This window comes from Hermetia illucens, chromosome 2 (assembly GCF_905115235.1).
Source record: "Hermetia illucens chromosome 2, iHerIll2.2.curated.20191125, whole genome shotgun sequence".
Classification (NCBI taxonomy): domain Eukaryota; kingdom Metazoa; phylum Arthropoda; class Insecta; order Diptera; family Stratiomyidae; genus Hermetia; species Hermetia illucens.
In genome coordinates, this window is record NC_051850.1 from 162,806,337 (window position 1) to 162,831,466 (window position 25,130).

Sequence of the window (25,130 nt, forward strand, 5' to 3'; positions counted from 1 at the left end):
AAAGGCCAAGATAGATGTCGCTACTATAATTTCATATCTTTTTAGAGTAATTTCAGTGGTAAAATGCAACTTTGCCCTGCACTAAACCAAAGTCTTTTGTCAAATTTAAAAACTTTCACCTATTATCACATTGATTGATAATAGTAGGATTTCCAGCAGACTTTCCAGGATCACGCTTCATCATTGCCTATATTATTGCATTCATTATGATTCTTGGGTGAGCTTAAGGAGGATTTTGTAATAAATTTTAAAAATATGATGACATCATCAACTTATTTGAGCAGATACTGGAATGAGGAGTATTTTGGGGACTAGATCGCATGCAGGTGCTACCGAGAATTCTTCCTGATTTTTCGGTTGTGTAGCTTCTGAGAATGTGCGCGTGTGACAGACAAACGGACAAACAGAAAATGAACCGATTTTAAGAAAATTTTGTTTCCAAAAAAACTACAATGAGGAGGCGCTGCAGTGTGGAGCCGCTTAGCATAGATTCACCCGAACTTCATACCAAAGTAGCGCAGCACAACTCACCATGACTGAACAACTCGAAGTTTACCGGCCTGAGTAGCTTACCTACCTGTTACTAGCAGGATGACAACCACGAAGCCAGCGTAGGACCCGGGCTAGTCAACTGATCAGGAGAGATTAATTAATAATTAAAAAAACTATTAATAGCGATAATTAATTTGTGATTATAATTTATCAAATTTATTAGTAAACTAATATAAATATATATATATATTTGTAATTTTTTAATTACGTGATAGCAAAATGGAGCCATCCCCAAGTAATGCAAAAGTTACTTCCGGGAGGAGATCTCAGTTATAGGAAGAGGGTATGTTAGTCGGTAACTTTTGGAGGGAGTGGGACATATTGGCCAGATGATGATCTGGTTGAGGGCGCATGAAGCAAGCGCAAAAAATTGATTTGCATAACATTAGTATCCCATACATCAAAGCAAATATTCTATCATAGTAGAGCCTTGTACATTCTGCAAGGGTATTCTAGCTAGATGTGAACTACTGAAGTCAGTTAGTCTAAAACTCCGCCCAACCCGATAAATAGATAAAATTCACTAAGCTATAATTGACAATTCCAGACACCCATTTCAGATATTCGTTCCTTTATGATGGGGAATAAGTTAAAGAGTTCCTCAATCGTAGTATAAGAGGGATGATGATGATATGAGTGATAACATAGTAAAGGGGAAAGTTTGGATATTAATCAAAGCTCAACACTACGTCATCATGAGCATTGGATTCAACGACATCAGCTGAAAGTTTAACTTTTGATTCTCAAATCCTGCATATGTATAAACCATATAGCATTGATCATCATTATACACATCCATATGAATCTAAGTACCACAAACAAGTAATTGCGAATGGTTTTATAATCACATTGCAATTGGCAATTCAAGAGACGCCGCTGGCCTCAAGTTAGCCAAATCAACACATTCACACTCTGCCCCTGCGTAAGGAGACGTCTTGTGCTTTGGGGCTTCAATTCATCTTCCTCTATATATAGATGTGGTCAATGTTGCTAGAAGTTTTATTCTTGAATGATTTCTGCTCACACTAGTAGCCGGACCGTACATAATTCATTGTCGCACCCCCTTTTAAGCAAATAATGGATTAACGGGCGAAGTGCATTACTCTCAACCGGATTTTAACTATCGCAATTCTGGAGATTTGGTAATATTTAATAATCGAGGAAAGTGAAGGTGGTTTTAATGCTAATCAAATGTGAATTAAATCGCAATAGTGTACTATCGAAAGTGACAACCAATTGAGTAAATACTGACAAAGTTGAAGATCGTCGAGGTTGAATGCAAGTTATATTTGCTTTGGGGATAGTGACATTTTGCGGTGACTACAATGTTCCTTCATGAGCTCATGGTTAGTAAATGTTTATTCAATTACATGCTACTGAATTTGCACACATCACTTCAATTTAGTGTTCATATGTGGGTAATTATGTTTGATAGAGCACATACATGTTTAGATAAGAATCCCTGAAGCTGGTCCAATCTTTTCTAATTTTTAGGAAATAATCCTTAAATGTGGTGCACTCAAGGAAGTGTAGGTTTATTGCTGATCATAAAATATTGAATTTAAGTCAAAGTTCATTGTAGCAGAAACAATGACGAAGTTTGCATATGAGCTTGTGATATTTTTACTGATCCTTGTTGTCATACACTATTTATGGAATTTTCGTCCCCGTAATATTGTAATATTCAGACATCCCGGTACACATTTCTGGTTTTAATGAACATTCTTATTATTAAGATTACGGGATATGGGAAGTTTGTAAATGCATCCCCAAAGCGCCACATTTATATTACTTTTAGTCTAGTATTAAGTCAAACCCCGAACCCTCTCATTTTCCAAAAAAATCGTTACGAGGTTGATGCAAATGACGTACGAATTTAATCAACAATTAGTGATAGTTATGTTTCTTTACGTGACCTCTAGCCAATCAAATGGCGTTCTACTCTCCTCAATAACGTGATTGACGAACTCACTGACACTGAGTGTGGAATTGGAGGATAAGTAAATTCTTCCGTTGAAATTTGCTCCAAGTATTTCCGCAACCTGGTGACCGCGGCTCTTCTTCTCTTCTTTTTCTACCATAGATATTGCCCTTATAGAGTTTTCGAGTGGGATCATCTTCACCCATACGGATAAAGTGGGCCGCCCACCGTAACCTAACGGAGCCGGATTTTACCCACAACCAGATGGTGATGGTATCGCTCAAAGGTTTCGTCATTATGTACGCTACGGAATCGTCCATTCTCATGTAGGGAGCTAAAAATTCTTCAGAGGATTCTTCTCTCGAACGCGGCCAAGAGTTTGCAATTTTTCTCGCTAAGAACCTAAATTTCCGAGAAATACATGAGGACTGGTAAGATCATTGTCTTGTACAGTATGAGCTTTGACCCTATGGTGAGACGTTTCGAGCGGAACAGGTTTTGTAAGCTGAAATAGACTCTTTTGGCAGCCAACAACTGTGCGCGGATTTCATCATCGTAGCTGTTATCGGTTGTAATTTTCGACCCTAGATAGGAGAAATTATCAACGGTCTCAAAGTTGTATTCTCCAATCTTTATTCTTTCTATTTGACCAGTGCGGTTTGATGTTGTTGTTTGGTTGGTTTTCGATGCTGACGTTGCCACCATATAATTTTTCTTGCCTTCATTAATGTGCAACCCAAGATCTCGCACCAATCGCTGCCTGCTAGATCTGGATGAAGGCAGTTTGTACATCTCGGGTGGTTCTTCCCATGATGTCGATATCGTCAGCATAGACCAGTAGTTGGGTGGACTTAAAGAGGATTGTACCCCTCGCATTTACATCAGCATCACGGATCACTTTCTCGAGGGCCAGGTTAAAGAGGACGCATGACAGAGCATCTCCTTATCGTAAACCGTTGTTGATGTCGAATGGCCTTGAGAGTGATCCTGCTGCTTTTATCTGGCCTCGCACATTGGTCAGGGTCAGCCTAGTCAGTCTTATTAATTTCGTCAGGATTTCGAATTCTCTCATGGCCGTGTACAGTTTTACCCTGGCTATGCTATCATAGGCGGCTTTAAAGTCGATGAATAGATGGTGCAACTGGTGGCCATATTCCAACAGTTTTCCCATTGCTTGCCGCAGAGAGAAAATTTGATCTGTTGCTGATTTGCCTGGAGCGAAGCCTATTTGGTATGGGCCAAAGGTGTTCTGGGCATATGGCGCTATCCGGTCTAGCAAGATAGAGGAGAATATCTTATAGATGGTGCTCAGCAACGTGATACTTCTATAATTGCTGCACTGTGTGATATCTCCCTTTTTATGTATGAGACAGATAATGCCTCTTTGCTGGTCGCCAGGCATTGATTCGCTGTCCCATACCTTGAGCACAAATTGATGAACCACGTGTTGTAATTGGTCGCCTCCATATTTAACCAATTCAGCTGTGATTCCATCGGCTCCTGGCGACTTATGATTTTTAAGCCCATGAATTGCACGGACTGTTTCTTCCATACTTGGTGGTGGCAGTATTTCTCCGTCGTCTTCAATTGGCAGGACCTCCAACTCGCCGAAGTTCTCAACCCATCGCTCCAATATGCCCATTCTGTCTTAAATCAAATTTCCCTCTTTGTCTCGGTAGGATGAACATCGAGGTTTGTGAGGCTTCATCCTGCTGACTTATTGGTAAAATTTGCGCGCCTGGTGCCGTTGCTCCCTGTACTTTTCGAGTTCACATACTTGTTGGTTCTTTCAGACTTCCTTTTGCCGTCTGTGAAGTCGTTTCTCCGCTCGACGTAGTTCGTGATAAGTCTCTGCGCGTGCCCGTGTTCTTTTAGAATGCAACATTACTCAGTATGCAGCATTCTCCCGTTCCATTGATAGCTTACATTCCCCCTCAAACCAGCCGTTCCGACTCATTTTGCAGCACACTTGGCCCCATGTTTGTGCCCGTATTTATGATAACGTTCTTCAGGTGATTGTGAAGATCATATCCAGGATCTTTGTTGGCTGCGGTTATTGCGGCATCCATTTCCCTCTTATAGGTGGTGCGGAGGGCTGTGTTGTGGATGGCTTCAGTGTTAACTCCCATCTGATCGTCACAGGGGATTCTGGGTGGCTTTTGTTATTCGAGCTCATCATACCAGCGAGATAGTGATCCGAGTCTGTATTGGCCCCCCTATATTTTTTGACATTCATGAAGGCTGAGAGGTGGCGGCGTTCGATCAACACTATAATATATGGTGTAGCGGAGGATGCCGGTCCCTATCCAACGCATCTCCTGTAACGCTGTTACATCAACCCTAAATTGGGGCAAGGTATGGGCTAGCTGTTCAGCAGCTTCATCTCTGTACAGGGAGCGCACGTGGAGGTGGAGATAGGGTTTGGTGGTAGAGTTGTTGGTGTTGGTTCAGCAGGCATTTTCCAGGTTTTATGTCCCATCGTGGTTACCAATGCACGTTTCGCCTTGGGACCTATACTACCCTTTGCTCACTTTTACTCAGCTTCTTTAATATGACAATGCGACTTTTTCTTACCAGTTAATCTATCCCTTGAGAGTACAGAAAAAGTATTTAGCTATTTTATGAAGGGCATCCCAGTTTGCGCCGAAACATTTGGTTGTTTAATTTCGTATTTTTACTTGGGGTGCTTCGAGATACGCCACCCATTGACTTACGTCGGAAGTGAGTATTTGGGAAGTGTAGTCCAGAAAGTGGACTGAAATAAAATAGCCACATATTAGTGCGATATATATATATATATATATTTACACTGATTTGTTAAAAACGTATAAGGATTTCAACTCAACTAGCCGTCTAAATAGGCATTTCAAGGGCAATACAACAGACCTAATATATGAAGCCTAAGTGTATTTAGTTGCGGACCTCCTCTTCCTGTTTAAACCTAGCCTAACCAACGCCTCTTTATCAATCCAGTCTCGCCGTGGCTCCTTGTTTCCTTGAGTGGGGGGTTCGCTTCCGAGTCTACTGAGGTTGAGTTATACAATGGCGTTAAGCTTACCATCGTAAAATGTACGAACAGATATACAATTATGGTAGCAAAGACAGAAGAACATTTTTTATTTGAATGAATACAAGATTTATCTAAGCAAAACACTCGGCTACCTTGAAATACTGGTCCCTTTGTAGTCGTATGATGTGGAAAACATGTCGCACTTATCGCTAAATTCCTTCTGTATGAATATTTAACGGAATGGCAGTTTTTATTTGTAAACATTTTGTCTTTTATTGGGTCGGAATTAGCAAGGAATGTTTTAAGAATATCCGAGGCTGCAAAATAAAAATGGTTTAAGACGGTTTATGGTGTAAAAACAAAACTTTATTAAAGTCGGTGTACTGTTTGTCCGCTTGTTTTTCGGTTTGCCTGTCTTTTTTATGAAGGGGGATCTTCAAAAAATGCTGGTCTGAACTTCCTAGCGTATGGGGTTTTTGCCCACTAAAACTCCTTCATCTCTCTGTCTGTCTGTCAGTTTTTTTCTATGGAAGCTGGCTTCCAAATGGCATTACATCCCAATGTTGGATCAGAATTTATTCTGCAGTAGTGTTGACATTCGTGTTCGTCGCTCGTTACTTCTTCCAACTGACTTCTTCCTGCCTAAGCTTCTTATGGATGACTGTTATCGCTAAAGTCAAACAGACTTCAGTTCATTTCGCCTTCGATCTCAACATATTCTGCATGACCTTTTCGAACGTTAAGTGTTCCCCGGTTGTAGCTTCTAATGCAGCCTGCTAAGCTACGAATCTTAGAAATTAAAAGAATGTGTTTTGCAACATTTGGGCGCTTTGAACCACATCGATAGATATTTGCTCGACAATCCCTGTGTCCGCCCAAAGCAGTATTAGTTCGAAACCGTCTGCGTCGTGTGGTCACTCGATCCATCTCCGAATATTCCATATGATTCTGTGGGTCCATTGACCTTTTTCAGACTTATCCCACCTCTCTTGATATTCCGCGATAGAGTCTTCAGTAAGGTACCGCGAAGATTCTTCAGTGAGGTACGCTCAATCGAGAAGACTATGTTCTTCTCTCGCCAGAATATCAATTGGGATCATTCCTGCTATCACGCAGGCTGCTGTACCGGATATTTTTCTATAAGCACAATATCTTCGAAGTGCACTTATGCACAGCTCCAATTTGTCTCTTAATTTCCTTATTTTCCAGTGCATCTCTCTACACTGGGGCTGCAAATAATAGGATTAGTAAAGCCTATTGATTAATAAGTTGACAACTTTAGCTATGTTAGCCATTAGGTTAACTGCGTCAGTCGTAGACCTCCTCTTTCGAAATTCGAAATGCTCCTCTGAGAGATTTCATTCCTTTTGGGCAGTCGGAAGTTATCCGCTATAGATTATTCGTTCAAATAGTTTGCCAGTATTATTAAGAAGGCATATTAGCCTATTGACCGAAGGTTTACCCAAAGATTTATTTGGCTTGGAAATTAGTATTAGTTTCTGTTTCTTCCATTTCGTGTGGGAAATACTCTTTCTTTAAGACATGTTATAAATGCTTCGACAAACTTATTTGGCACTATTTTGATTGCTTCCTTAAGAGCTCACATTTTCTGTGAAAAGATTTGTCTCTATTTCATGCAGCAGGTAAGCGTATGCACGTGAATTGCGTCGATAGGTATAAGGCTCCCCCATTGCATATGTTGGGTCATAGAGGCGTCAACCCTCGTTCGCTGAAGATTAGCAGTCATATGCCGACTAGACAATGCCACTTATTCGAAAAATCTGTAAAAATCATGAAAATACATCGCATATCGATCTTTAGACAACTTAATAAAAGTACATTACTTTGTAGTTAATTTTTACCCAAAAAATTCACTGAAATTTATCCTGGCACTATGGCGGTAGCTACCTAAATCGAAGGAAAATTGATATTCTTTTTAGATGGCATCACGAATTACTGATACCAAGGGATATCATCACAATGAGGTTCCACTTCGATAAGAGGTTTGAAATACTTTAAAGCAACAGAGAAAACTGGGAGAGCGTGACATTGACATACAGCTTAAACCAGCAACTGATTACTTGGTACACTGACGGATCCCTGGCGGCATGCACTAGGATCATTGGTCCAAGTAAAATGCACTTTGAGCCAACCGGTAAGCATATCAGCGTATTTCAGGCGGAAATATGCGTCATAGGCAGATTTGCACTTTTCAACCTTAAAAAAAAATATGTGGGGCAGAACATTACTATTCTAATCGACAGGTAAATTCCAAACTGGTATGGGAGCCTTGAGAGATTGAATACGATCAGCTCGCTCAATAAGGTGTGGACATTCTGGGTTCCAGGCCACATTGAGTTAGAAAGCAATGAAGGAGCGGACGAGCTGACCAAGGATCATAGTGGAAATACTCACTGGTCACTGCAAGCTAAACTATCACCTGCGAAAACTAGAAATAACTGCGGATACTAGCTACAAATGCTGTAAGGAGAGTGATGAAACCCCCATACATGTCCTAGGATACTTGTGCAAAGTGGGAGAAGACTTAATGTCAGATGCCAGGTTGAAACACTTGGAAGTAGGAAACATTATAAAATTTATGTCGATTATAGGTTTGCACGACATACTACATGGTAGGGCATTTAATGTGGGCCCATCTGGTAACCCTGTAACTTTTAGCAGGAATGCCAGATTGACTAATGACATACCGCGTTTGGAGCGTCAGTCGAAGACAATTTATAGCATGAAGCAATACACTCCAGAAGAACGCGCTGAAATAGTTCAACTTTACATTCAAAATAAGCTCTCAATTGTGTTAACTTAACGTGCATTTCGTAAAAAAAAAATAAAGTGAAAAGTGCTACATCTAAAAGCACTTTTCAGTGTTCATACGCAAAATTTATTAACCACGGTAATCTCAGCAATACCAATCACGCATCTAGACAACGTATAAGACGTTCCGATGAAAATATTGAAGCCATACGAGCCAGTATTGAGGAGACTCTGAGAACATCGAGTTATCGCCGTTCCCAGGAGTTAGGCATTGCAAAAACCACACTCAGGTGCATAATTTGTATCGATTTAAAAATGTTTCCGTACAAAATTTAAATGACACAAAAATTAAACCCAGCTGATTATACAAAACGCCTTGATTATGCCAAATGGGCCGTCGAAATTGTTCACATTGGACCAGACTTTTGGCGAAAAATCATCATGTCAGAAGAGACCCGTTTTCAGTTGAATGGAGGCGTAAATAAGCAAAACTGTCGAACAGCCTCTCTTCGATCAAAAAGTGACGGTGTGTTGTGGTGTTTGTGCGGAAAAGGTCATCGGACCGCACTTTTTCGGAAATGACGAAGGAGCCTCTGTTACCATCAATGGCGAGCGTTATGGGGTCATGATTCGAGATCTTCTCATGCCAATCATCGAAGAAAATGACATGGAAGGATTCTGGCTTCAGCAGGATGAAGCAACTTGCCACACTTCACGCGCTACAATCGATTTTTAGAACCCATTGTTTCCCGGAAGGTTGATATCCGAAAATGGTGATTTTCCATGGCCACCGAGATCACCAGATTTGACGCCACCAGACTTTTTTGTGTGGGGCTATCTCAAATTCAAGGTATACATCAACAATCCAAGGACCCTAGCTTAACTTAAAAACAACATTCGACGCGAAATAGCCGGCATATCGGCCGAAACATTGACCGAAACGATGGGAAAAAGAGCACATTCGGCCATCAAGTCCAAAAGCAAACATTTGAAAGATATCATCTTCAAAAAATAGCTGGAACAAATCTTCTTAAACTAAAATAAATGATTTTTAATATGAACAGCAAGCAAATTTTTTTTTCATGTTTTTTTTAGAAACAAATGGACCCACATTAAATGGCCTACCCTGTATAGTTTATAGGTATACCATAACCAATTAAGGGGGCACAATAGTTCTTTTAGGACGCAGGGCGACATTGCGTGATGATATTATTATATTACTATTATTATACTGCGAAGTTTGTAAAGATCCGTACAGTTCTACTACAGGTATAGTAGGTGAAAGTTAGAATTTACTGTACCATGCTTGGCATGTCCTGGAATAGTTCCAATCAAGCCGTTAGTGAGTGCCATCCCCACGTACTCAAAAGGGTGATTCGATCCGAGTCTCCAATAGGGCTCATCTCAAGTGGTTCTTGCCACGAAGTACCACCGGGGGTTATCTGGTACCATGGGAACCAGGATGGTCGTTGAGAACATATGCACCAGGAGAATCCGTAGGGGATGCACTCTAGGCCCGGTTATTTGCAATTGGCCCGCTTGTGGGAAACTTCATAGTGGTCGTGGTTGCGCGCATATCGTGGACAGAGCTCATAGTGGACTCAACCGCGGAAGTGCGCCGTACAGCTCGGGCAACGTAGCTCTTGGTTGCAGCAGATGAATTAAATAAACCTTGCATCCACTACCACTGGAATGAATGTTTACACTCAGTATCAACCAGTACCACCTAGCCATCCAAGGCAGGGCTCTGATTGTGGTCTCCAAATCAAACCGTCACTGAAGAGCATCGCGGAATTATGGCTATCCGACAAGTACTTACTTTAAACCCCCAGGACCTGTAATGAAAGCATGCAATGCCGCTGTCACACTAAAGTAAATAGTCTCAAATATTAAATTCATATGTCGAGCAACCTACAAACCAAATGCTTGGTTGTTTCTATTACATTCATTGCTGATTTCGAGATTTTTTTTTCTAATTTTATAGTAATAGAATCATATCAAAAATGATTGTTTCAACCCAGATTGGGCTATCCAACCGCCAGGGCAACGAATTCATACATATAGTTTACAGTTTAGTAAATATTAACACACCATGTCATCCTAATAGAATCTCAGTTTAACGTTTTATGCACTGCTTTTACTATTGAAAAGTATAAAATAAGCTATTAAGATGTGATCAAACATTTAAAAATATCTAAACAGGAATTATATAAATCTACATACGCAGTTTACTACAAAAAAAGTTCATTAAGTAATGCTTCAATCGATTCGAATCATCTTTGATTTAAGTGCACATTTTTCTATATAGTCAACTATGTAGTTTTCAAAAGAAAATATGCAAAAAGCAATTTTTTTAAAATTTTAAAATATCTGGGTGCAATTAGATGCTTTGTGTTTTCTGAAATGCCACTCACTGAGGGTGGTAAACAATCCGTTACCCAATACCACCAAGGACACTATATTATCTCAGATTGTACTAATCAACATTGGAACTTTCCCTTAGGCCAAATTTGGCAGTCGATACGGACACCAGTTAGTTTGCTTCTTACAAAATCCAACGAATATCTTGCAATCGAATGTCATCAGAATCATCATGAAATCTAACCGTAAACAGTTATTGCGTATTTCTTCACTTATAGATATGCATACGAGACACCTCACTACGATGAATTTGAAGAAACAACTTACATATCTTGAATCCGCAGACATTAAGCATTATCGCCGCAAGTTTCAATAAATCACTTGGATGACACCCTCTCTGTGGTACCGCGGTCATAAAGTTTTCATGAAAAGTCCTTGGAGGAACTTGGTCAGTTGGTATTTTATGCTTGGGAAACTATTTTTAGTAAAATTCTGGGCTGGATTTTTGTTTTTGTTTTTGTTTCCAGAAGATATCACACAACGGCCAAAAACGAGCCGATCGGATAACAAGTGATTGGAACAGGTTTCTCCGGCTATTCTTACGATTTCTGCATGGAAATTGAGTATTCCTGGGTCCACGTGACCGGAATAAGTTTATAAATATGATATGGTATTTACCGTCATTTTTATAAATCTGCCTCTGGCTAATTTGTCAAGATCACAGTTGCTACCCATCAATTCTCAACTTTGATGGATTTCAACGACCGATATTGGATATTTTGGCTAATTCAAGGTGTTGGCTCTGGAGGTCTTCTGCAAGTGTCAAGTACCACATTATATTCGAATTATCTATGTATCTATGTAAACTGTGTGCTTTGGAACACGGATGAATTTTTTTTCCGAGTCAACGTTTACCTTCAATCTATTTGAACATTGGTGACGGCGCTTACTCATGCTTTATTGTAAATGAATGAATTTGTCCGTTGGAGTAAGCATCAAACGATTTAAGTGAAGCTGAAAAGCTTGTAGCGAGCCTCTCTCAGATAGTTGTGTTGCTGCGAGTTAATGAAATCGACATTTATCTGAAAGCGGCAGATTAACGCTTAGATAACTGTCACAGTTAAATACCTTAACATGTAATTAAGGTAAATAATATGAACATTAGATTATCATTGATTTGATGTACTATTGTTGACTGAATGGCTAATGAAGACTCCTCTGGAAGCACTTTCAGCAATATTGATACCGACGTGTTTTTTTTCTTATATTTATCTTAATATACGAGTAAGCACATGGACGCTGAACTAAGCTATTCCAAAACAAAAATACAGGAAGTTTGTAAAGAAGGAAATGGGAACAAAACACTGTTGCATAGAGCGGCGATTGACGAGTTTCGCAGGGATGATGGCGGAAGGTGACCTGTACTTGATTGCAAATCGCAGAAGGAGTGCTATACCATACTCTTGTGTTATTGCCACTGGTTAGTTTAAAGTGTAATCAGAACATAAAAAAAAGGTCGATATCTAAGAATGTGTAAATTATGAATAGGAAATGGTGACACTTCAGAAAGTATTGCTGAGTCTCTCAGCTATTAAGAATTTATGGGTTGAAAACTCCCAGTTGCTTACGTAAATATCTTTATAATAGCAAACTTTGTATGTTTCTGTCTTGTAGCAGTTTTTTCAATTTTGTTACTTCTGGAGTACAACTTTCGCGTTCCAAGATACATCCTTGAAACTCTCCTTTCATATAAGTTTTATATACTGATGACGTTTTATATACGTCTTAGGGCACAATAAATTTACCTGAAATGTGAAATTTCGATTGTGTATCACTTTGTTAATAATAGTTGGATTGTCTTCAAATTATTATGTCATATGTTATCGTCTATGCTTATGCCAAATTTCGTACTTCTAAGATGAACTTAAGGGGAATTTTCCGGTAAATTTCTAAAACGTGGTAATATACTATTACTAACTTTATTTGTGGGAATATTGGAACGGTATGTATTTTGAGGCCTAGATTTCATACCGATGCATCACTGTGATTTTTTTCAGATTTTTCGGTTGGGTACGCTTTGAAAACGAGACCTGTTTCACTTTTTGGACACATATTTTGAGCTCTATCTCCTCTATGTTCCAGCGCATGTAGAAATAATCATAATAATAGTCATTTAATATCCCACATGACCACATTTTGAAAAAAAATTGACACCTCCTTTCGCATGTATGCGGAGCCGTCCTTTATACCAACACAAAATGATGCCACCTGCTTCATGTGAAGTCTCACACAGACCACATATTTTCACCATTTTTCATGCCAATCGGTTCAGCCGTTTCCGAGTGAATCGGGTGTAGCAGACACCCAGCCAGACAGACAGACGGACAGACAGATATTGATTAATAAGGTTTTGTTAACAAAAACACAAAACCTTAAAAAGAGTAAATAAACTAAGAATAATTGGTAAACAAGTTTTGTTTTCAACTTATGAGAGTAATTCTCTGTGTACGTTTTTCCATTCATACCATTGCTAAGTATGCATTATATTCCGTCGTATATTGCCAAACATAATATGCCTATGTACATACATATTAAATACCTAAATACTGTGCACACTGTTGGTGGGTAAGTTCTGAGATCGAGTCCTGTTTCACTTTTTAGGGCACTCATTTTGAGCCCTCACCAACCTATGTTTCATTTAATATCAGAAATAAGATCAGTTTGGGAAAGTAACAATCGAGCCCCTTCATTTGATACCCCACATGACCATACTCAGTGAAAAAAAATGTACACCCCCCTTTCACTTGTATGAAGAGTCCCTTTTCAAATTCAGCGCAAAATGGCGCCACTCGCTGCATGTAAGGGATGGACACATGTTTTCACTAAACTACGTTACAATCGGTTTAACTATTTCGGAGCAGATCGCGATTGCAACCACAAAACGGGTAGTACCAGGTGTCCAGCCTAAAGGATCGCTTTAAGTACCCTACGTAAATGAGAGTTATCCAGCTGAATCTAAATCAATGCCAAGCCGTACTTCGCCACCCAGGATCTGCTAGTATAGAAAGTGAAGAGGAAATCGATGTTGCTATTGTCTGCGAACAATACAAAAGCCTCCATCACGGCGTTTGAGCTGCAGTGTGGTTTTGCGGCAATCGAGCCTTGCAGCAAGCAATAAAGCATCGCGAACACGATTTTGCAAGGGTTAAGATCGATGACGCCCTAAGTATGACAAAACCAGAGTATAGCAATATGTTTAACAAACTAACGAGAGACGCCAAAGATCGCAACCCCAAAATTATTACTGGCGATTTCAACGCTTGGGTAATGGAATGGGGAAGCCGGAAAACAAATGAAAGGGGAAGAAACCTACTCGAGGTTTTCTCCTGCCCTGTCTAACTAACATCGGAAACGTAAACACTTTTAGGCTTTTAGAACTAGGCTCTGATGTAGATTTTACTTTTGTACGTGGTCGCTGGTCAAGGCGCATGTTAGCGAAGAATACACGCATGACGACCATCAGGCGATATATGCATATTACTATTAATTAGGGGCCCAGAACAATAAATCCTCGCCTGAAGAAATCAGAAACAGGTTAGTCATCAAAAGCGCTTGATGAGGATACATTTCTGGAGGTATTGAAATGGACCACCAAGTTTACTGGGACGTTCATAGAAAAAGCATCGCAGCTGCCCCAAAAGATATACCGAGCATGTGACGCTTCCATGCCAAGACGGGCACACTCTCGGAAGCGCAACCCTAACTACTGGTGGAACGCTAAAATACGAAGTTTCGTACGGAATGGTTGAAGGCTAGAAGGCGGAGTCAACGCCGAAGAAACACGGCAAAGTATGGACAAAGATACCTGAAATATATATAAGTCGGTTATGTCGGCAATAAAAAGCAAAAGGTCGCCTCGTATTATGTGACCTAGATTATTGTGGGAGATAGTTTCCATATTGTCCCCCCAATATCCCGAAACAATCTTCCCAATGATACAAATGGACGCCGAAGAAATCCCTTCAGTAACCACAGACGAAGTCTTGTACGCAGTGAAATGGGTCATAGATACGGCAGAGCCCGACATTGATCAAGTCCCCAGCAAGGCGCTGAAACTGGCGATGAGAATGGCATTAAGCATGGTCACGCGGGTATTCACAGGCTGCCTAAAAGAAGGGACCTTCCACGCAGAATGGAAAATACAAAGAGAGAACAGGAAAGCCGATAAGTAAATCAACATCCTATAGACCAATCTGTCTTCTGAATACAATAGGCAAGGTCCTCGAACGGGTAATCTATAACTAGCTATATCCAATAATTAATAGTCGCGGTTATTTATCGAATAGGCAGTTTGGCTTCCGGAAGGCTGGGTCAGCGGTTGACGACTACTTCCGACAGCGAAAGCTACTTTATGATTCGGACGAAGGGTCGAAGATGTATGTAATAAAGGCAAGTGTTCCGCAGGGTTTGTTCTGGGCCCTCTGCTATGGAACTTAATGTATAATGGCGTTTTACGGCACTCAGTAGCTAAGCAAGACGTTGTCGGCGAATTCGCAGATGACGTTGGAGTGATCATAATTTCCAATCACCCCGAAGAAGTACAGATTTATGCGAATGAGACTATATGGACGATCAAGTCTTGGCTTAAAGACCACGGGCTGAAGCTTGCCGAACGCAAGACGAGTTGGTGCTCTTTACAAAGTGGCTCTCAGCCATCGCTGGAGCACCTGGGAAAAACATTCGACCGCAAGCTGAGCTTTAAATCCCACTTAAAGCTTACTAGGGAGAAAGCGGCGACTATCAGATCAACCCTAGCAAGGATGCTTCCAAATGTAGGCGGCCTACAACACAGCCACAATTACTTTTATCGCGAGTCGTCAACTCTGTTTTTTATACGCAGCACCAATGTGGGCGTCGGCGATAAAAACTGGAGAAAATCGCAGACAGCTTCAAGCTGCATATCGGTTAAGAGCCCTCCGAATATGTTGTGCCTACCGAACAATATCTTATGAGGCCGCATGCGTGATTGCGGGGATGATCCCAGTGGATATTCTAACCGATGAGGGAGGTCGTCTGTACGAGAATCAGGAAGCGAGCCTAAACAAGCAAAATGAGCGTATATGGTCATTGGCTGTATGACAAACAGCATGGGACCAGGCGGAGAATGGCCGGTGGCCGGACACGGTGCACACAGGAATTAAATCGCCCGATTGTCCTATGTGTGAAGATGCAGCCGAAAAGTCGAAACATGTTTTCCTTACGTGCCAAAGATTTAAAAGCTCAAGGTGGAAGCTTGAAACCGAGCTAAACACCCGTTTAATAGTGGAAAATCTGATAAGGTACATGGTGCAATCAAATAGAGCATGGGACGCGGTACTTGCAATGGTGAAACGGATCCTCCCGCAGCTAAAAGGAGCAGAAGCGCAGCGGAGCCATAGAAGGAAAGCTATTGCAATAAATGCCGCGCAAAGCGATAACAACTCGCCCTATGAAGTAATACCACAACGGTGGTCCCGCGGGGTGAGTGTGTAGAAAATGTCATCATCATAGTTTTACGAAAAACTGTCTCGAAGTTCGAGGGATTCCACATTTCCCATCATTCCCATAGACTTTGAGGTCGATTTGTACACATGTATTTTCTACATATTAGTTTTCTAGGCAATCTAAATCTGTAAACTATCAGATTCAAGTTTGTTCAAACTTTTCAGGTAATTTTCATAGTAGGAGCCAGCTTAACCGAAGGTGCATCAAAATATTACGACGGAGAAAACCGGCCATACGAATTTGGGTTTAATTTAGAAGGCTATCAGCATCGACATGAATCAAAAGGTAGCAATTTTCTTTTTTATATTTCTAGAATAATTTCGAATCTAAGCTAACTTTTTCTATTGTAGATGAGAAAGGAATCATTATGGGCGAATATGGATTTATCACAGGAGATGGCGTATACCATGTCACAGCGTACGCTACAGATGAAAATGGAAATTTTAAAATTTTATTCATGAAAAATCTTAAAATTGGATTGCGTAAGTATTAAGGGTTTGAATGTATATGATATAAATTTGTGGGAAAAAAACCATTAGAAAAGAGAAGGCGTTATTAAATTTCAATGGTTAGCACTCTAATAGAAAACTGTTAGGTATTTAAATTTTATTTTCACCACTTTTGAATAAAACTAAATATCCTGATGAGAACTCTGATCTGAACGGCGCTGCCCTTTCGGTTTCAAATCAGATGCTCGTTTCGTGTTTCTCTAAACATTCGGTTTATTATAGCCATGCCCACAAATGCCAGGAAAAAAAGTTAAGTCCTTACTTCTTAATATCTGAATCTAAGGGTAAATCAAGCGGGAGTACAATCCCTTCCAACTTTTCCTCAATTTGGACAGGACAACCTACTTTAGACAAAAGATTATTTCCACTTTTTTATTGTATGTTCATGGAGAATAGACTAGAATACTCCCCAAAAATTTCATCATGATCAAGATTGGCTATGAAAACACTTTGCTCGGGAATGTGACTGGGAAGCATATTCTTGGTGGCAGTGTGCCAATTGAAGGGGTATATGCGTGCTCCCTGTCGCCGCAAAGATAATTAATAAAATAATCCTGCAATGCTTCAAAGAACGTCTCGAAAGCTTGATCGATAGTACAGGCTGTTTTTCGCTACGCATTCTTATGCATTGATCACATCGACACCTTACAGGTAATTTTGCAGCCATGCGTGAAATTTAAATCTTCGCTTCATCAGCTTTTCATCGATTTCGAAAAAAATTTAGACAGTGTGAACAGGACAGTATTTGACGTACTCTACGCAGAAAGGGCATTCTGAAAAACCAATAACTGTTATCAGAGTGACATACGAATGCGCCAAATGTCACGCGCTGCATCGAGGCAAAATTCCAAAGGAATATGAAGTCCAAAGTGGGGTCCGCCATAATTGCATCTCGTCACCGATATTATTTCTTCTTGTTACCAGTGACGTTTTATATCCTGCCTTCTCCGGAGGACATGGAGGAGTTCAATAGACTATGACATCTTTCAATCTGTCAAACACCTCGACTACCCGACATCTTTTTGTTCTGCAACCTGTCTCACCAGGTCATGAACCTTGGTCAAATGAGGGAAGCGTGATTTATGCTGACGGTGACACCGAACTGGTTGTCGCTCGACGAATAACAGCGGTAGATCCGCTTTTGCTACCCAGTCTAAAAACTAGAAACGCAGTTATCTTAAAACCAAAATCAAATTGATACTGTTCTGCGCAAGTCTTCTTTCTATGTTGCTAATGGGAGTTGTATCATTTCAAATGTTAAAAATCAGTCATTTCATTATGTTACTTGTCGAAACCTACCACCTGTTACCTCTCCCAAAAAATTTTAAAACTCTTTAATATAAAAAAAAAGGCAAAAAGTTGACTGACGGTTTCGTCCAGGGCAGAGGCAACTGGTGGGAGGTGAGGCAGCGTCTGATGAGTTGCCTCTGCCCTGGACGAAACCGTCAGTCAACTTTTTGCCTTTTTTTGTAAACTTGGTTTTAACTCAAAAAAAAGGAGTCCGGGAGAGAGAGGGACTAAGTTGCTCCCCAAGTGGTTCGGTCCGTCACTAAGTGGGTGCGGACTTAGGACTCCCAGCATCCTTAACAAAAATATTATTTATCTCTTTTATATATTTATATATAAATTGTCAATTTATATATAGTAACAATGCTTGAATATACCATGACCGGTGAAAAGAGGACATCGACCTCGCATTTAAACTTGACCGGTTCATATATTTCGGAATGCAGGCCAAACGGTTGGGTTGGTTGAAGCGAATGGGGATGCACCTCGTTAGAGAGAGCACCGGGCACCGGTTGAGTAGAGGGACAGCTGATCAGCTGGACCGGCAGTCGTCAATTGATAAGCGAGTCTTGTACAGTGCAGTTGCGATGTGAGAGAAAGAGCGTACTTTGTTTGGAAATATGTAATTTTGTGAAAATAAATCCGTGAGGCAAAAAGAGTGAAATCGTTCATATTCAAGTGGTTAATGCGGAAACCAGGTTGGGGCTAAGTTCTGAGAAATCATCTCCGATGAACATGGTATTGTTGTATCTGGTGCATATCATGGCGATGATGATTTAATATGGAACGCATCTATTTCTACTAAAATAAAGCATACGGCCGTATTTGTTGGTTTAGAACCCGGTACCATTGATTCAGTGCGTAGCGGACCATTTGGTTAAGTTTTCTGATCAGATAATTTCAGATTCGAACAATCTTTACTGTGCTGTTTCCTGCCCAGGACAATCTGCCCTCGGCTCTGTGCAGGATGAGGGCAGCCACAAGTAGTGTGAACTAGAGACTTGCGAATTGATTGCAAAAAAAATCACAGTAACGGAAGAACTCGCGAAGAACAGTTTAGTTCCGTTAACCCCATGCAACTGTACCGCTAGCTAGGCTCCTTCGCGTCCGACAACATCTCGAATTACTCACTTTGTCCTGACAGTCATTGAGAACTGTTTTTTTTTTAATGTGTTTCGTGCTGAATTCATATTTTGCAGGAATTTTTTCTTTTATTTTATTTTAAATTGAAATTGCATGACCTCTCGCATGATTCATCATATCACCCCTTATGTAAGTATGGTAGTGGAAGAACTCCTAGATCAGCTAACAAATACTATAATACTGGTTCAGGGTTACACTTATGCGATAGAATTCAAACTGAATTAAGGGTTACTAGCACCTGGTGCAGGTAGGTGGAGCTGCGTATCAATCCAGCCCAAACCACTATAATACCATTCACTAGGAAGCGTGAGCTTGATAACATGAGAGCCATAAAGTTACATGGCATGAAGATAAAACGAGAAACAAAGGTCAAGTATTTGGGAATTACGCTAGACCAAAAATTACTCTGCAAGGTGTTTGTCGGAAACGCTTGTCGGGCTTTGATGACTTGCAGGTCTATAGCAGGAAAAAATGGGGTCGCACCCCAAATATACTACTTTGGATATACATTGCAATGGTAAGGCCAATGATTACCTGTGGGGTGGTTATCTGGGTAGAAAGAACTGAACTAAGCACACAAGCCAGGTAGTTCCAAAGACTAACTTGCATGTAGATCAGTGGGGCAATGAGGACATGTCCAACGGCATCTTTGGAGATCCTTCTGGGATTAACCCCTCCCCATATGCACATACAGATGAAAGCAAGGAGGGCAATCTCAAGGATGGCCGGGAATGTCAGTGAGGCGTGGAGCTGTCTAAATCGAAAAGATCATAATATTCTTTCTAGGCGGTACCACGAATTATAGATACCAAGGGATAACATAACAGCGAGATTTTACTTCGAATCGACGGATTTGTCGCATCAGGAAAATGTACGTTGATCCAATGGGTAAGTACACTAGCACATTTCATGCTATGCATGATTCTCGCTTTAATTTGAGGGCCCACTTCCCTTTTCATCCTTATCCCCGAAAAACTCCTATTACAGAAGGGACATCCTCTAATATAATGGCCTAAGAATGCCAAGGCAGGGCGGGAACCTCAGATGCCGCACCTCACGAAACACCTGAGGCAGGGGAATCATCGGTCCAAACTTTTACGACTCCACGCATGCGGTCGAGCTGTCTTCATTCCGATAGGTGCGCGCGGATACTCATTTTTGAGTATTTTTCAGGATCCGGTGCGGACCCACCAGAAAGGACACGTGAATTTTTGTGCTAAAAGTATCCTCCCCCACATTCTCGGCCCTGGCTAGCACAGAGGCGTGCAAGCAGGTGTCGGTGGAACACTTCGATGGAGTTTCGAAATTTGCGGGCCGACCTTGACGGTCAATGTCGCCATTTATTTTTTTGTTTAGGTTTTTGGGATAGCTCTTCTTTTTTTATCATCTCGGGCCACCCAGGATGGTCGTTTGACCATCGCAATCTCAATTAGTCATTAAAGAGTAGCAAATGTAAAGTGACCACCACTGTCGCTCCATGGCTCCAACCATTCATTAACACCTGGCTGCGTCTTATCATCGGAGTATGATGGTCTTGCACTATTCGATCGAAAGGAGGAAGCGGCGACGGTATAGGCCACACATGACGAAAGGATGGCAATAGTATTGTGGATACGCGTGCAATGGAACCCATCCTCCTAAGATGGCCGAAAAGTAAGTCGTTCCGGGAGCACTTGGCGCAGAACAGTAGACAAGGAGGGTGGGCGTTGTGGGAAGACTTGGAAGAGTTATAGCACATTTTAGCGAATTTTGAACGAGGGTGCGTAGGTAGTGACCCGCAATGGCATTCTGCGGAGAACTTGAATGAACCATGACATCACTCGTCAAACACTTCGGTAATGCTGATGGCATCTATTTGTTCCTTCACCGAGGTATGGTCATACTGTAATTGATTGATGATTTGAAAAGGAGGCAATTAGGGTTGTGCTAGAGGTAAATGCGAACAAAACCAAGGTTCTCTGTTTGAAGCGTCATTGCATCAACGGGCAGAACATCGTAAGGGTCGATCAATTTGTCTATCTTGATAGCATTATTTCTGCTTGGTATCATCAAGACAATGCATTAACAGCGTTAAATTCGTCTTCGCTGTTTTGTGTAAAATCTAGGTATGCACCAACTTCAAGTTGGGAGCTACACATGGAAGGTAACCGCCGCTATTATTCAAATGTTTCAAGATATCATTAACACGCGCCTTCGTCGTGTCATGGGTCTTATCTAGTTCCATACAATTTCAATCGAAAAGCTTAGCAGTTGTAGGGGCCAGGTACTGGTAAAATTGCTGATTAACAGGTGAAAGTCGCAGTGGAAGTGGCAATTGCTCCATTGATGGCTACGCAATCTTCTATCTCAGAGTAACCACCGAAGATATATATTTGAAGCTCTCCATATCAGCAAAAACGAAGAAGAATAACAATTTTAGGATACAGTTTCTATTTTAGGCGTTGGACGTTGTGAATTTTCCTTCGGAATAACAATTGGAATTTTGGCCAAATGTTCATCATTTTGTTGAAGTTGAAAATTTGGGTTATTGAAATCAGATCCCTAATATACAAATCAAATGTTTGCTTGAGTATTAAATAATTATTCATAACTTAACGGTTCAGACTACCACCGAAATGATTCTTAGTTTTTAACAATAAATTGTAACCATACCTTTCGTTAACATTTTAACAACTATTTATACTTTTTTTTCCAAATTTTGTTTTATTTTCTCTTCCAGCTGGAAACCAAACTAAAAATGTGCTGCAACTGCCAACCAAACCACCCTTGCCACAGCCAACTCCACCGCCGAGACAAACTCCTACACCACCTCCACAACGTATGCCTAAAGCCTTAGAATTTCGACCCATCAATCCTAGTGACACTCGAACGTGTTCGGGTTGTGCAATACCTAAGGAAGAACCCAGAGACCAGAGTCTACTAATTAGACCACCCAGCAAAAAATTGGACGTAACCAAGATGACCACGTACATGAAGCATAATATGAAAGAGTTAGTGGTGCCGGAGACACCTACGAATGTTATTAATGGTGATCTTCAGCAAAAATCGAATAAAGTAGGCAAAGGCTTGGATAACCCTACAAAAAAAGTAGCGCGCGTTAACGATAGAAATCGCGAAATTGCACAAGACCTCTCAAAGCGAAGACTACAACCAAGTGCACCAAGTATTGATCCTCGCTTCCAAACAGAAGAGAAACCCAGACAAAGTGCAGACACTCCAGAGATCGGAGCAGATCCGAGAGCAAAACCTGATCTTCGCATTAATCCAAAAGTATCTGTCGATCGTGCAGTTCAATCTGGTCGCAAACTTGATGATCAATCTCAGCCGAAAGCTCCAAGCGGTCAACGCGATCGCAGCGGGAAAAGTTTGAATCCGCCGATCGATCGGAATACCTTGGAAGAGATGCGAAAAGCATTCGTTGGACTTCTCTACAAATTCAATTACACCGTTGGATACCATGGTCACCATGAAAAAGGAGACTTCGTGGGAAGCAAGGATGGCGGATACTACTTTGTTGGGCGTGATGGATTGCGTCGCGACGTGGAGTATGTTGCGAATGATTTTGGCTATCAACCGTATTTGACGCAGGAACAGGTCTCAGATAAGGACACTCCTAAAGAAGGATCCGAAAAGGAAGCTGGACTTAAAGGATATGAGTTTAGGTGGTTTAGTGAAAGGGAATAAAAGGATTTTTTATGGATTTTAGTTTTTATCATGAATGCTTATCGTTAATTTTCTGAAATGAGTAATATGTATAGCGAACCCAAATGTAGGCACTAGTACTTCCCGCCAATTACCATTCTAGATGAAATTAAACAATCTTATTTTTTGCATGGTGACGCTGTGATTGCCATTAATGATTGTTACACCGCCGCAACCTACGTCTCGTACTTAAAAATGATTCAATGCACAAATGATTTGTCCCAGCGAAGGTCAAGAGGAGGCGTTCAATCCATAGTGCGACAGTGGGATTGGATCTGCTTCGGAAAAAAACTAAGTTAATATTGGTCTGAGACGTTACAGGTCGAGCAGTTGGAACTGGTTCCGGCATTTGTCCATTTCTGGTCTATCCGCGCACCGGTCAATGTATCAAATTTATGTGCGTGATCAGCGTCGTGAAGGCGCGACATATAATAATGGCAATGCGACATTGTGGATTACATAAAACGGTCGATTTCTGCAGAGACACTGGGCCACGTAAATACATTTTCCGAATATCCGGGGATTTGATAGACCTGGAGATATGCGGGACTGTCGCCAATCCTTAATTGCAGCCATGTAGATTACAAATCGATATTATTCGGGGAATTCTTTGAGTTTAGTTGATTTTGTTTATTATATAAGTGCTAGCCCGATTTCCTATTAAATCGTTTGATTACGTCTAAGTAACGAAAAAGGTAGCACTGCTGTCCGCGGCTTTGATTTATTTTAATCTGCTTCGTATTGAAACCCCAAGCCAAGCCTACAAAGTCTTTGATTAGTTTCTCGCTTAACTGGTTACTCATAACTTTTGGGCTAGTATTAATTATTGGCTATTTTTTTAGAAAATTTAATCTCAAAACCAGATTCAGCAGAAAAAACTTACCAAGTTCTTTGTGGTAATTTCAAATTGTACAGCGAGGAAAATATAATAACTTCACACTAGTTACTAGAAATGTAGTATGGATAGCACTGATAGCCCTCATTCGTCAATTTCTAAATTATCTCAGCCGACCTGCTAACGCAAAATGAACCTAATTGCACGCTAGTACGGAAATGTACATAACATCGCAATTCTAAACACAAGAAGAAAATAGCTATTTTTACAAAAGTGAGCTTAGACCAAAATACGCCGTTTTGGAAAAATATTTATTTAATTTCGCATGGCCAAGTTGTCTTGGGATCATCAAGGAGAAGTATAGCTCCTTGATGATCCCAAGACAGGTCCCAGGTCTAGGATTTATAGGTAGAAATAATCAAGTATTTTTTCCACTTTTTACAGTAATGAGATTGTAAATCCAATAATGAATTTCAAATTAATTCGATAGATTGGGTCTTCCATTCCGCTGTGCATCCTTGCAATATCAGCCGGAATACCACTATAGATATTGTAGATGCTTTGTAAATATAACTTTTTCTTATTTTTACGGTGTTACTGGTTAGAAACCAGCAAGCCTTACAGTAATTTAAAGACTTTATATAAAACAAAATCCTCTTATAATTGGTTCACTAACATCCTGCTTATCCTCTCTCCTTTATTGGCTGGAGATAGAAGCCGCTAGTGTCTACTTCCGGTGCTTCTAGCGGAGCAAGTAAGAACCCATTGTAAATACTATTTCCGTCACTAATGAAGTTCTTTATTTCATAAATGCTGGCATGTAAAAAGACGACTGATGGTTTCGTCCTGGGCAGAGATAACCATCAGATCCTGCTTCACCTTTGCCTTGGTAGCAGCGTGACCCAAAGTGGCGACAGGTGGTAATCGTGCCATTTATACAAAATCGCAAACATGACGTGAGTGTGAATTACATTCAAGTGAAAGCCGCCTTGAGTTCAGACTTAAACTAAGCCGAAGTGAATTTTTTTTAGGACTATGTATTTCGGGAGCAGTTTATTCACTTCTTCAGTAAAACGTAATACAACTGTGAGACATTTGCAGATTTCTGCCACTTCCACCACCTCATTATTGGCGACATACTGTTCGAACACAGAATCTGCTACAAGGTCAGTTGGATTTTGAATAGTTGACAATGAACCTCTGTCTTCTGAATGACGACATCGAAAAAGACTATTGCCTACTATCGCTTGCGTATCGCTACTATATTAAATTACAGGAGAATGGAGAGAGGAGGCCCGAACTTAGTACGGGTCATTCCTGTAATCTGACTCTTGTCCAACCGTGAGAAAATTTTCATGCTGGCCAAACGGCGGAAACTTTGAATAATTTGTCCAACAATATTGACAACACTAGTCCGCCATAAAAAAAATCCTTTATCTGTGTGGTGCGAATAAAGTCGGCGGCGGATCGATGAACATAAGAAGCTGAGAGTTC

At 40.7% G+C, this 25,130-nt stretch overlaps 1 protein-coding gene across 2 annotated transcripts in view; it reads left to right on the forward strand.

The window, feature by feature from the left end:
• LOC119648340 overlaps positions 1 to 22,799 on the forward strand; it is a 44,917-nt gene extending 22,118 nt beyond the window's left edge. Inside the window, exons 1-5 of one of the 2 annotated variants that reach the window (XM_038050035.1) lie at positions 1,505 to 1,694; positions 1,765 to 1,898; positions 16,325 to 16,445; positions 16,511 to 16,642; positions 21,819 to 22,799. In XM_038050035.1, the coding sequence (XP_037905963.1) occupies positions 1,878 to 1,898; positions 16,325 to 16,445; positions 16,511 to 16,642; positions 21,819 to 22,783 (1,239 nt within the window). In that variant the 5' untranslated portion in view covers positions 1,505 to 1,694; positions 1,765 to 1,877 and the 3' untranslated portion in view covers positions 22,784 to 22,799. Of the gene's footprint in view, positions 1 to 1,504; positions 1,695 to 1,764; positions 1,899 to 16,324; positions 16,446 to 16,510; positions 16,643 to 21,818 lie in introns of those variants that run through there. The other variant, XM_038050036.1, reaches the window with a different exon arrangement.
• The last annotated feature ends 2,331 nt before the right edge of the window (positions 22,800 to 25,130 follow it).